At 45.9% G+C, this 14,430-nt stretch overlaps 1 protein-coding gene across 1 annotated transcript; it reads right to left on the bottom strand.

Annotated features, from left to right (window-relative positions):
- Positions 1-2,942: 2,942 nt before the first annotated feature.
- On the bottom strand, positions 2,943-3,689 carry NEUROG3 (neurogenin 3). The gene has a single exon (XM_034777779.1). It carries the CDS (start codon positions 3,687-3,689, stop codon positions 2,943-2,945), a length of 747 nt encoding a protein of 248 aa, XP_034633670.1.
- Positions 3,690-14,430: the final 10,741 nt, after the last annotated feature.

Genomic DNA, 14,430 nt, shown 5'->3' with positions numbered 1-14,430 from the left:
CTCTACACTGTAATTAGCAACTCGATTTTTTACAGTCGCTTGACTAAGCTAGGGTGCTTTCAATTACAAGAAATAGAAAACATGGCAGCTAACTGGAGTCTGGATCCTGCAAAATCCCCCGGGGCTCCGTCCCCGTTTGAGCATGTTTCAGATTTTATTATTTTGCACCGAGTTAATTTAAGAGACAAACTTTAAACCCGCCCACACTGATCCTTAGAGCTGCTTCCCTCCCTTCAGCGTTATTCAGTGCAGTGTCACTGCATTGGTCTGAGTGATGGGGATTCTTTGGGGGCAAGGAACGAACTTTACACGTTTTGTAAAGCGTTCTTTAAATACCTAGAGTGCTCTATCACTCACTATAAGCATTAACTATGCTTTGCTACATTCATTGGCACACAACTCCTGAAAATTACTTACATTTGTAGCATGGGATAGCAGCAATGAAAAGATGTTTTATTTCGTTTTTAAATGCTCAGCTAAACCAGTGATAACAACGCCGGGGAAAGAGACCATGTAATTCTGTAGAGCAGAAAGATGCTTAGAACAGGAGGCTGCTGCGTATAAATGCTGATGAGGTGCAGCTGCATTTGAAACTGCAATAATGAGGCCAAATTCTGCTCGCTTTACGCAAAGCTCCCACTGAAGTCAATGGTAGAGAGAGTAAAGGAGGCAGGGTGGGTCATGATTTCCAATCACTCCGCATCCAACAGGATAAAAGCCAGCGAGAAGTCCAACTGTGCTGCAGAAGGAAGAGAAGCTGCATTGTGGCTTTGGTTTTATCTAGGGAAATGTTACACAATGCACATTCCGACTGCCCACAAGGCCACAACAGTGTTTATACAATTCTCTACTTCTTATTCCATAATTTGTGGATCCTCTGTCCCAAGATGTGCATTGTGAGGAAACTGTGACCTATTGAATACTCACCACGTTCCACCCCAGAGCCAGCTGCATCTTAGTTAAGGATGAAGCGATTCCTAGGCCAAATCCTGCTACCCTTATTCATGAAATCATCCCCATTGAAGTTAATGGGACTTCTAGTAAGGCAAGAAGCTTTGGCCCATAATGTATAAGTAACCTCAATCTCTTTTGGGGGATGAAATATGAAATATTCTTTTTTACAAATGCCTGAGTTGTGTTCAGACGAAGACTAGTTTAAGAATCTTTGTGCGTGAAAAGTGGGGGAAGTTCAACAACATCAAAAACATATTTAAATCATTTCATATTTAACTAAAGACCAGGAAATAATGATTTTATAGGGAAAGTACTCTAGAGGCAATTTTGCTAACAAAAAGAATCTACTCCCTCATTCATGAAAATACTTCTCAAGTGTTGAAGCAGCTACACCAGAAAACCTGACTTTTTTTAAAAAAAAAGTAGCAAAATATATTGCTGTCCTATAACCCTCCTTCCTGCTGTGAATGTCTCATTCAGCGGTACTATAACACTTTCAGCCTGAAGTTTCCAGGTGCACACTTTTCTCGTCCTGTAAACAACTGAATATTGCAATAAACCACCAATAACTCATTAATCTCGTGTTATTAGATTAAATCCCCAGGCATTAAACAACACCTTCCTTCATTCGTCTGTTTGCTGTTCCCCCCATCCGGGTTTTGATTAGTGCCATATATCTTCTCTCTGAATTCAAGTAGAAAACTTCAGCGGAAGTGAAATGGATTACTTGTGAAAAATGATAAGAAGAAAGAGATTAGACTGAGTTTTATACATAAATGGCGTATATGGTGGTGGCGTTAGTAAGTGCGAGAGTCTTATGGAGCTATTGTATTATCAAGATTTTCTTCTCTCATTTTTTTAGCAATTGTACTTGGTACTTTCAAAACTGTTCGCCGCATTGTGATGATTTACCCTGCAGAGAGGAATGTGCATACCAGCTGCATAACTCTCCCAGAATGTTTTCATAAGTGTTAACACAATAATGCATATGAAGGTGTTATTAAGCCTACAACAGCCAAGCAGCTAGGATTGTTACGTTTAGTCTGAGTTAAGTGAAACTTTGATTGTATGTGTTCTTAGTGGGCTAGGAGATCCGCTGAGATATGTCGGTAGGATGGAGCGCCTTCAGGACAGAATATCGGCCGCAATTTTTGAGACTACTAGGAGTTGGATGCAGGGATCAAAGGCATTATGTAAATCCCTATGTTTCGCTTTGTTTCTGCACTTAAAGTGGAGCCCGGGAGCAATATTCTACGGACAGTAGCATGCCCAACTCCTTGGTGACTCATTGGTTGGTAGCCCCAAATGTGTGTGCTAAAAGTTCTTCTGAAAAGACAGTGTACTATAACAGCTCTAAAAGAGACAGGCTTTTTTTTCCCTTTGTTTTTGTTTTGTTTTTAATTAACACCACCAAACCTGTTTAGTACAATCATTTAAACCGGTGCCAAAAATAATCTTATGTACAAAATATATATTCGTTATGAAATATAATCAATAAATATCCACAGTGAAAAAATTAATATAATTTACCATTTCCAAGTACAAAAATTTGATTTTTAAAGACGTGCTACCATCTTACATCAAAAATAACTTTGTCTGAAACTTACCAACCGGTGAAATATTGATCACATACACCCAACCGCCCATACGTGAGCGAGAGGTTCCCCAATTACAAAAAGAAAAAAAGTAACCCTCTCTAAACACTCAGAGTTCCTAGCGCACCCTACGTGCTCCGGCTCTAGCAGGAGCCCTGGAAAGTGCATATCCATTGGGTTGATCCCCATTAAGTTTTAAGGCAAAGCGGGAAAAGCTGCTTTCAGAGAGTCACTTCAAAGATCGTTCTCCTCTCCTGGGGCCTGGAGGCAGCGCGTGTCCAAAGAGGCTCATGGTTTGACCATCCGTGCATCGTTTTTGTGTTTGCGGCTGCAAACAAGTCAAGGGAAAGAAAGAGAGAAGGGGGGGAAAGTCCCCAAAACACAGTCCTGGCCTCAGACAAACTCTGGGAAGGCATGAGGGCTGTGCCTGAGGCAGGCCGGGGCGTCCGCAGCCTGGTAAGAGCGCCCTTCCTCCAGGGAGTCAGTGGGGCTCAGGCTGCCAGTCTGGGAGACTGGAGAGTACAGCGAGTCCCATTCACAAGGAGAGATGCTGCCGGGACTGGTCAGCTCCAGCAGGCAGGCGGTGGTAGGGGGCTGCCGGAAAGGCTCCCTGGCCAGCTCCTGCTGCCCCACACTCAGGAGGCTGTGGTCGGCCATCCGCAGGGTTTCGGTCAGTGCCCAGATGTAGTTATGGGCAAACCTAAGCGTCTCAATCTTGGTGAGCTTGGCGTCGTCGGGGAAGGTGGGGAGGACGCTGCGAAGAGCATCCAGGGCGGAGTTGAGGTTGTGCATGCGGTTCCTCTCCCTGTCGTTGGCTTTCATCCTGCGGTTCCTCTTCTGCTTCGTCAGCACCACTTCGCTTTTGGCTTTTGTGCGTCCCCTTCTGGCCTTCTGTTTCTTCTGCGGGCACTCCGGAGAGGGCCCCTCGTCTGCAGGGCAGCCTCCTGCCTGCCGCCGAGTCAGGGAAGGGTTGGGAGAGGAAGGCAGGCTGCCAGTGCCAAGGGAGGAAGCGGAGCCTTCATCGTCGGACACACCGTAGTACTGCTCCCCCTCACTGTTCACCTGTGCACCAGGAGAGCAATCGGTCTTGGGAGACATCCTGCAGGGAAACCCAACGCACAGGGAATCGTCAGTTTCCATTCAGCTCCATGCACGCTACACAACAAAATCGGTTCACACGGACACTCTGGGGACTGATCCTGTGTATAATTCAGGGCAACAAGGCAGCTGTCCCCTGGACTCCTGGATCTGCAGGCTATGGGCGGGGAGAGCCCAGGTACTCGTAAAATACAGATTTAGATCCGAGTGGGCAATAACTCCCCGCTGCTATTGGCAGAGAGGGTGAAGGGGGCACTTACCTGGATCCCCTGGGGGTGAAGCTGGCGCTGAGGGAGTAGCACTGTTGCAAGAACCCAGCCAAATTGGTTCCCTTGTCTTCTGACCCCTTGGGGATGCGGAGCAGCCTCTTCTCAAGTGCAGCAGAGTGAAGGCTTTGCGTCAGGCACACGACCGCCTTTGAGCTCCTATATATACCGGCCTGAGACAATGGGGATTTCCTGATCAATACAGCGTGTGCCCCCTTGGCACGCTTTATCTTATCAGCCCGGTTTGGAGTGTGCCTGGCTCATTCCTGCCCGCCACCGGCCAATCAGAGAGGCGGCTTGGGGCCGAGCCACGCGAGCCCCTCACTACTCCTCGCACAGCTGGAATCCCAACAAAGGCCAGCGTGGGGAGGAGGAGCAGAAAGAAGAGGGCAGGCTACAGCCCCATTCTCCCTCGGCGATAGTCCTGAAAGGGTCGTTTTAGCAGCTTTCGGGTCACCAGAGAACACGCCCTTCAGCTGAGAAACTTTCCTTTGCAACTAGTTTTTTCTGCATCACTCCGCTCTGGCAGGACACGGCTGGTGCTCACCCTACACAGGATCGGTGCTCATTTAGCCCCTGAACTCAGTTGCTTCTCCTCGTCTTTAAGCCAGTTGCTATTTCACTATAACTGATTAACTGGCTTGCCCATACGAGGTGCTGCCCGCACCTGCTCCAGCCAGGAGAGATGATCCAAAGTAAATAACCCAACTAGCTACGCCAACTTCGCACAAGGTTACAGGTTATTCATTTCTTCCATTCTGGGGGTGGGGGGAAAGGGGTCCCCTTAGCCCTGCGGTCAAGCAAAATCCCTAGCAGTTCCCATGCACCCTAGTTCAGATTTCCGATTCCCTCTAGGCCTCACCAACAATAAACCACTCCCAACAATCTTTCAAAGCTACACAAGAATGGCGCAAAATTCTTAAACACGCCTGATCCCTTGTTTTCAGATTTGGCAAGGGCAAAGCAGCTCTTGTTGGGCTCAACGCCTACCGAGAATTGGGCATCTGAATATCTGATCTGGTGTAGCCCAGTAACTACGAGGTTGGGGGGAAAGAAATGGTGGGACGAAGAACACACAACATCACTTCTTTTCTTTAATAAATCACTTCGGAGAGTACTTTAAATGGTACAATTAGATGATCTCAGTGCCAACTTTTCTTTTTCCTGCAAGCCCACCTAATTTTAAGGATGGTGAAACATGATCTCAGAGATATTTAAGCAATAGCAGCCTTATACACACAAATCCCCCAAATAAGAAGCAACTTCACAATTTGTTTTGGGAGCAGACAGAGACACTGGAGGTTTCCACAAATGAATACTTGAAACCCACTTTTTAAAATTTAGATTTATACAAGAAATTGAGTTTCCAGGAAGAAAAAATATGTTGAGAAAAATGACAAAGTTCTATGTATCTCTTCTTTGCCTTTGCCTTGCCCTGTCAATCCAGGGTGGTGGTTCTTGTTCTTCATCACCAAGCGTTCTTGACACCAACCTTCTTCATGCCCTATTTCAGTGTCTTGAACCACTTTTTTCTAGGTCTGTCTCATGGTCTTTGTCCCCTGACTACAAGCTCTTGTATTCCCTGGCCAACATATACCACAGATAGGCATCTCCTATGACCCAGCCATCTCAGTTGATACTCCTCAGCTTTTCTGTGATGGGGGCAACCTGCATCATGCCTCATACTATTTAACTGCATAGCCTATCAGCTCTCATCTTGCCCAGCATCCACCTAGGCATTCTCATTTGAGCAGTGTGAAGTAGTTGTTGTTCTCTCTTCCTCATTGGCCAGCATTCTGACCCATACCTCATGGCTGGCCTAATCCTGATTTTATACACTTTGCTCTTTAGTTTAGTTGGCATAGTCTTATCACAGAGAATCCCCATCAATTCCCCCCACTTGCACCAAGTGCACCACTTGCAGCTCCTAATATCCACATCCACATCATGATTCAACACCGAATAGAGGTATTTAAATTGTTTAAATTTAAATGAAGTGCCTCTATGTATACATAGAATAAAGTGTAGGTGCCATATTAGCCAAATAAAACAAGGAGTCCTAACCCTGAGAAAATAGGCAATGAGCGACTTTAAAGGAAAAGCATAGCCTGAAGCAGTAAGAATTCCTGCGGTTGCTCTTCTTGTACTGTCCAGGGAGCTTTGGGAAATATTTCTATAGATCAACTAACATTAAACTGCTTCAACTTAATTCTATGTGTGTAGGCTCAGACACTTTGGAGGACCCTTTCATCACTTGCATCCAGTACAGTCTTTTATATATCCTTTTTCTCTTTGGTGAATTCAGCACAAGGATCCTAAGAAGCCTATATGGGGCAGATGTAATGAACTGGAGTAATATGTTTAGCCTTGGCCAAGGTAAATAGAGTACTACTTAATAACTGCCTCAAGTTCACATCCCCTTGCCCATGAGACACTTGTCCCACTATGTAAGTTGACCTCCTAAAGCATATGCTCCCTTTGACCCGCTTTCCCCTGTCTCCACTGAACGAGAGGAAAGGACAGAAGCCACCTGTGAACTCCTTCACCATCACCTCCTCTATGCAGCAGAATGCAAAGCAGGAGGAGTCTCCCAGAGTGCGCTCCCCTACTCCCCATAAAGAAAAGCAAGATGGGGAGGCCTCTCCTAGGCCATTCCACACCCCCAAAGAAAGGCTCTGTGTCTATATCTAAGTGTTTATACAGGCCCCAAACTGTAGTATCTGAGCAGCTTGCCCAGCAATAATCAAGGAACCATCCTTCAGATTTGGTTCTGCCCTGCAGCACCCCTGCCCCCACTACTCTACAACCAGATACTTGGGGGAAGAGGGCAGTCTCACTAAGTAGGCCTGCTGCCCCTCTCATTCAAGGAGCATCTGAGAGGGAAGGCCTCTCTGGCCAGGCTCTCACTCCCCTCCCTTATAAGAGCAGAATGGTTTTCGTGCCAGGCTGTGATCCTGGTTTCCAAAATGGCCCAATTAACTTGGAAAAATATATAGATATATGATGTGAATAAGGAAAAAATAAGTCAACACCTGTATTTAGTTTGAATGAACCACTAGTTCAGTAGGTGGAGGAACACCACTAGATGGTGAGGGCTTAATCTTATAAATAGCTGAGAGCACAACAAAAGCTCTGGATTAGAACCTTATGCAGGCTTCTAAAAATTAGGCAGGAGACCAAAATAATAGAAAACAGACCGGATCCACGCAGTGGGGATGGAAACCAATGGCATTTAGCTATTAGCCCAGTAGTGGGACAATTTCGTTTTCTTTACATTGTAGGAGGCTGGTGTTCCAGCCTGTGCGTGAGGAAAAAAACATTCCTCGTTAAGATGAGTATAAGGTTTTGCTCCCAAGACTCAGCTGTACTGAACAAAGAGCTATTAGGCCCTTTGGCCAACAAAGATAACTTGTTTGGCTTTTGGGGGAGCCCAGTGAAAAGGAGCTCTGCTGGGAAACTTGTTCCCCGCAAGCCGTCCGGAAGAAGTGGGGAGGCGCCCGATGAGCACAGCTAGATGCTTTCTTTCCCAAGGGCGAAGTGGAGCTTTTCCCAGCACCCGCAGGGAATGGTTTGGAGCCTTGCTGCAGACAGGATCCCCGGGGAAAGCCGATGTCACCAATGTTGAGACCTAAACTCTTTTCCCCCCGGAAGAACTCGCTCAGAGCAAAGGCTCAGGAGCAGTCACTTCGGTGCGCAAAACGTGCCAGGGGTTTTTGCGCAATAGCTATTCTGAGCAGCATGAATTGTCTCTGCGGGGGGCAAGTTTAGTTTCCCAGGGTTTCGATTTTAAAGGATATGACATTTCTAAATGTCCAGAAGCCACTCATCGACCAGAGGGGAGAAGAGACAAGAGTGCTTCTAAAGCACACACGATATGGTTTGGAAGCCTTTAAAGGTTCACTTTCCTTCACCAAAACCACTCCTGACATCACTGGAGTTTGGTCGTGGGGATTCGGGCTGGGAGCTGTAACGGATATCTATGTGTAAAGCGGTGGTGCTGAAACAGCTCCTTCTCTAGGGCTGGAAACGTGTCCTCTGGCCATTCACTGCTTGCCCACTTCAGCAGGGATCTTTGGGCTCCCCCCTCCCCAGCTTGGCACATGATGCCCCTTTGCGCACTGCAGTCTCCAGAAGCGCAGGAGAGAGGCAGGGTTAACGTGAGGCTCCCAAGGGCATGTGCATCTGGCGAGTGCCTGTGATTGCTTTAAAAAGGGAGGCTGCTTGGGGTTTGAAAGCCTTGTTCGTTCATTTTTCAGGGGGACTGGAAGGGGGGGCACTTTTCTTCCCTCTCGAATTTTGTGTGCCCTTTTAGATTTGCAACAAGGGAAAAATGAATAGCAAGGCCCTGGCAGATTTTTGTGCTTGTGCAAATGGTTGACAAAAATCTGGTGAGCGAGTTTCCAACCCTTAGACTGCCCACTTCAAACGTCCTTCAAACAAAAGCTGAAGAGGAAAAGAAAGCCCCACCTGGTACCACTGTTTGCTAAAATAATAATAAATAGATTTCGTTTAATAAATAATTACAAGAGATTGTAAAGTGGAGTGCTTTGGGAAACATTAATCATGGGGCTGGGGGCAGCCATCACCTGCTGGGAAACAAGGCAACTTTATTGTTAAATCACCTTCACACTGCCACTTTCTGATAACTCTCTCCTATTGCCACAATGACTGGTCGGTTCTGTTTACTCATAGTTAGCATAACAAGCACAATATTACCACAAACGTGATAAAAATCTAGGGGGGGACTGCATTAGGTTCCTACTCACACCTGTCTGGGCAACTTCAATACAGAGCTGGCATTAAATGGCCCTTCCAGGAGGGGCCCTTATGTCGTTTACATTGGACTATTTTATGCTACTTTATAACAGGTTTACTGCAATCCCTATCTCCCTGCCCTATTTGTCTTATTTTATTGAAAACATATGGTAACCAGTTGAGCTCCATCCCATCTTTCATCTGCCAGGCGTTGGGGATGTTTTGCAATCTGGGGCTTGCCTGCAGGCTGCTCTGACCAACTGGTGCTGTTTAATTTAAGGAAAGGAGTTGAGATAACACTTGGCCTGTTTTTGTCTCGCTCCCACACACAAACTTCAAATGTAAATACAATTTAATAAAATAAAATAAACGGTCTGCACAAGGGGCAGCCCCATGCGCTCTGGGAGCCTTTTTGGATAGGTGAGAGGGCCGCCATATGCCATTTTACAGGCGAGCCCAAGGCGCACTGGGAGCACTTGGGAGGGGAAACACACAAGAAGGGAGACAAGCGATGGGGCTCCCAAAGTGGCCAGAGCCTTTATTTACACGTCCCCGAGTCCCCCATTCAGCAAATGACAAACAAACTCTTGAGATCGTTTTAGCGGAAACTAAGGAGCTGGGCAGCACTGAATGCGTGAAAAGGTGCAGTGCGCACCGTAACACCTGTTGTGGGAGCGGAGGCGTCTCAGAGCCCCGCTTCTCTGCTTTCCCTTCCTCCCCCCTCCCACCCCAGCCAGGATGTGGAAGACTATTAAAAAGATACTGTGATTTGTGGTGACATATGTTTAGCGAATATGTGCATACTCTTCACAGACACAGAGAGAGCAGCTGCTCTGGCTAACATACCTACCCATAATATAATACCTGTGGCCGGCATCCTTGCGCCCTCTTTTGAGATGACAGACCCACTAATCTTGCTGACAACGGCTCTATTTTGTGACTTTATTGTCAAGTTCAACAGATGTACGTTTCTCTCTACCCCCCCCCCCCCCCCACTCTCACCCACGCATACACAAATGTGTTGTTACGACACAAGGCCACATATGCCAGGCGCGAGGTGCACATATGCCCCCCTTTGTGAAAGGCAGCTAATTCAAACAATATTTTTTCCCGAGGAAAAAAACAAACCAAACTGCACCAAGTGGAGATCTGCACGTGCCAGGAACTATATCTTCCCTTCTGCGAGTATCAAGGGTGCGCACCCAGAGCTGAGCCAACAAGGGCAAGTTGGCTTGAAGGCTGGGACGCCTGATGAATGATTCTTAGCATTCACTCTAGGGGCCTGGCAGGTGTAACCGCACTAAAACAGGGGATTAAAGATGGTTCAGACAAAATCCTTACAAAGACCTCTCTGGTCTGGGCTCCGGGAAAATTTGAGTTTGTCCCAGCACCTCTATGCGCCCCCTTCTCCGACCTATCCAACGGGAAAGCTGAGCCAAATACTGGGAGAGCGGTAGGAAAAATATCCAGTATCTTTGGTCTCAGAGGCATCTTTTCCCCTTGGGCAGAGCTCTGGTCCGGCTTGACACGTAGGATACAGAAGTTAGTGGGAAAGGAAGAGGTAGAGACCAAGGGGCCACAGATCTGGCCTTGCGTGAGAGTGGATGCCAATTGAAAAGGCTTTACAACAATGAATTTCTAGGAACAAGTTTTCGAGCCGGCTATGAAATTAAGCTGTAGGGGCTAGAGCGAGCCTGCGGGACTCTGATAATCAAACTGGACTCGTCTGTAAAATACTCTGCACAAGGGAAGAGGACCCGTTTGTTTCCCCCTCCATGTGCTGGTAAGTTTCCCAAGACACCTTTGAGGGAGACATTGACATTTGAACATAGACTCCATCGTCCTTGTTACCAGAAATGCTTCCTGGGAACCGTGCAAAGAAAGTCCTCACCTTCCGAAACAAGGGGCTTCCCCAAGGCACCCCCACGCCGGGAGGTGCCCGCCACTGATTTCTTTCGCGGAAAAGGAAGGGCAGCGTCCGGAAGAAAGCGGGGAAAGCCAGTTGTGCGGATTATTTTCCTCAGGGCAGACCCATTCCTTGATCTTCCTGCCTTTTCAAAGTGGGTCCTGCGAATGTGAAGAACACAAAAGTTAGTAAGACTTTCCCTACACATACCAGTACAATCAAATCAATACACACTCCGAATGACCATGTATTGTGGTTTAACGTATCGGGGAGGGGATAAAACATAAGAACCCAGATACTGGACCTCAGATATCCCGGGCCTTACTGTCAGTAGCTGGCGAATGGATTCTTTTGTCCTTTAAATGCACTTTCCTCGTTTCCTAATTAATCAACCCAGAGACTGTTCAGCCAGAGCGGTTTTATTTGTCTTTGGCTCTAAAGCCCAGTTCAGCGTCGGCCTCTAAAAGGCACCTCCAGGAAAGGATCTCTGGCCTTGAAATGTGCCATCCCCTCCCTCCAGAAAAAATGAAACACGCGAGGGCAGAGATCGGGGGGCAAGCGCCCCACAACCGGGCTACACATTTAATTGATCCGGAATGAGGAGGGAAAGGGGATCGTTCCCTTTCTCATCAGACCGCCGCAGAGTGGGCAATCAGGCTAAACAGTGTCCCACTGTGCCCTTTCCCCAGCGCTTCTCCAGCCCCCGGCGCGCACACACTGACCTAAAGACATCTCCCGGGGTCTTCCTGGGAAATAATTAATTACTCAGCTAACTTTAAAACGCTGTGCAGCAATCAGTCTCCAAGCCAGTGAATAGGAAAAGCAGCAAAGGATGTTTAAAAAGCCCCAGCAAGTCCCATTTAGCACAGTAAATCTTCTGCTGTTTAACTGTGTCTTTTGTGTGGCGAGTCCAAAAGGCAGCGCAAGAGAAAACAGCCCTGTCTACATAGAATAAGGTCTCTGGGGTCTGCCTGAGCAACTCGCACACATGCTTGTGGGTTAGCTAGCAACAGGCAGCCCGACCCCAGCTCCTGAGCCAGGGCTATTGAAAAGTCTCAGCTTGCCACCAAAGGTCCCAGTCCTGCACAGCCTTACTCCCGGAGCAATCATTACTCAGGGGAGTAACCCATTGGATGTCCACACGAGTAAGGACAACCTGCTTTAGGAAGGGTTTGCAGGATGGGGCTCAACAGTTGCGAAGTTATTGAAAATGGGCTGGATCCTGCAGTCACCACCAGGCAAAAACTCAAAGGAAGACACTGAGTGTGAAATGCAGGATCAGGCCCCAATGACACGAAACAGCACTTTCCCAACTGGTTGCAAAACATGGCCACGCGTGAAGGAATATGGCATATGTGTGACATACTCGGCTGTCAGGTTAAAGGGTCCCATCTTTCTGCCACAGGAGTCAATGGGAGTCGGATGGCAGAGGATCCAATCCCAAATCAGAGAACATATTTTAATGAATAGATTTGTGGTAATGGGGGTATTGCTGTGTGAAAGCCCAGGCAAAGAGATGGGGTTCATATTTACTTTTCCCTTCTGGGTTTTCAAAGGGCTATGCTTTTAAATGGTAAGACACACTTCTAGCTTAATCTTGAAAAATTTACTAAAGCAAAACTCCTATTGAAAGGGCAGTTTTCAGTAAGTGAGGAACAGGCCCTTAGGCTCCAGTTCATCCAGGCACATAAGCATGTGCCTAACTTGAAGCCTGTCAGTGGTTCCATTTACTTGAAGTCACCTGCTTGAAGTTAATCATGTGCTTAAGTATCCTGCTGAATTGGGGCCTTAAAGAGCAATTGTAATTAAAAATGGCATATACAGATACAATTCAGGCAAAAGGAGCCTTTCACCAGGTGAACTCTCTGGCTGCCCCAGTTTCTTTTAGTAGCCTGGTGTGAAATACTGAATTTTGATATAAGCATAAATGTGGGCAAGCCCTCCTTTAGTCATTATTTCTAAATGATTGCTCTCTCTCTCTCTCTCTCTCTCTCTATATATATATATATATATATATCTCAAACTATCAGCTTCCTAAACAAAATCTCCATCCTGGACAAAGCAATTTTTTCTAAGCATTTTGAGGTCCTAACAGGTCAATCAAGTTATAATTGGCTCCAACTGGTACTCCTATAAGCAGTTAAACTCTTCAGTGTCATTCAAAAAGATTTACAATTCTTTCTGGCCTCTGAAAATAATCAAAGAAATGGCTTCTACTCTAATATGAAAGCACCATTGATCACAGGTTAAACGCACCAAAACACATGAGAATTGGCAAAGCATAGCGATGAATGATTACTAAAAAGCTGTAGTCTTTAAAACTGAATTTTTCTCTATAATAGTGAATACATAGATCTATGCAAGGATAATATCCTCTCCAAATCCCAGAGTAAAACACTGCCAGAAGATATATAGACAAAGTTGGAACTTTCTTTTGTGAATTATTACATAGTATCACGGGAATCTCTTAGGGTATGAAAGTGCCATTTCATAAGTCATAGAGGAAGAAGAGAAAGAGCCATGATGGGAAAATTAGCTGTGTATTGGCACATCACACTTTATGTAAAATGAAGATGCTAAACACAAGTGCAGCTAGAAATACAAAAAGAATTGAGAGTTGAGAATCTGATACAAATATAACATGCAGAAGAGTGAATAACATTTTTATAACCACACACAGAAAAGTTATGTTAAAAGAACATTATTACAGCCACAAAGTCAAGCATCAAAAAGTTAGGAAATGACAGAATTAAAGTTACCTGTACAACCTCAATTCCCCCTTTCCACTTTGTGCATATGCAGTATCATGCAATCCTTAATTACATGATCACATGCCACTTTTTCCAGAGAAGCCTTGTCTGGAATGGGCGACGGGATGGATCACTTAATGATTACCAGTTCTGTTCATTCCCTCTGGGGCATCTGCCATTGGCCAGTTTTGGAAGACAGTATACTGGGCTAGATTGACCTTTTGTCTGACCCAGTATGGCTATTACTATGTTCCTATGTTGTCATTCTGCATCTGGATGGTGCTCACTTAATGAGCAGCTACTCAATATTTTGTTTTATCCCCATTGTTTGGTATATGGATCTCTGCCTTACTTCCTGCAAACTATTCAAATCCTGTTCTGAAGACAGAATTATTAATTTTGTCAAGGTCTTTTCAATGGCACTCACCACTGTAGCATCTGAGTGCTTCACAGCTATCAGTGAATTTATTTTCACAACACCTCTGTGAGATGAAGGGGTGATATTATCCTCATTTTACAGATGTGGAACTGAGGCCCAGATAAGATTGGCAAAAGTATCCACTAATTCTGGAGGCCCAATTTGAAACCTGTAAGGCCTGCTTTTTCACTGCACTTAGCATTATATAACACTTTAGACTGCCAACGCACAGCTTCCATTGATTTCATTTGCAACTGTGAATGCTGAGCACTTTACAGAAGCATAGAAATGTAGAGCTGGAAGGGACCTCAGGAAGTCATCAAGTTCAGCCCTTGCTCTGAGGCAGGACCAAGTAAACTAGATCATTCTTCACAGGTGTTTGTCCAACCGGTTCTTAAAATCCTCCAAAGACAGGGATTCCGCAACATCCTTTGGAGCCTAGTCCAGAGCTCAGCTACCCTTATAGTTAGAAAGTTTTTTCCTAATATCTAACCTAACTCACCCTTGCTGCAAATTAAGCCCATTACTTCTTGTCCTACCTTCAGTGGACATGGAGAGCAATTGATCCCCATCCTCTTTGTAAAACCCCTTAACATATTTGAAGATTTATCAAGTCCCCCTCCGTCTTCTTTTCTCAAGACTAAACATACCCAGGTTTTTTTAACCTTTCCTCACAGGTCAGGTTTTC

The sequence above is a fragment of the Trachemys scripta genome, chromosome 7 (assembly GCF_013100865.1).
Source record: "Trachemys scripta elegans isolate TJP31775 chromosome 7, CAS_Tse_1.0, whole genome shotgun sequence".
NCBI lineage: Eukaryota > Metazoa > Chordata > Testudines > Emydidae > Trachemys > Trachemys scripta.
This window is presented reverse-complemented; position numbering and strand designations above follow the sequence as displayed.

What these genes read in the sequence shown, in the direction of transcription:
- NEUROG3 (XM_034777779.1), bottom strand. Translation starts at nt 3,689, where the DNA reads ATGGAAACTGACGATTCCCTGTGCGTTGGGTTTCCCTGCAGGATGTCT.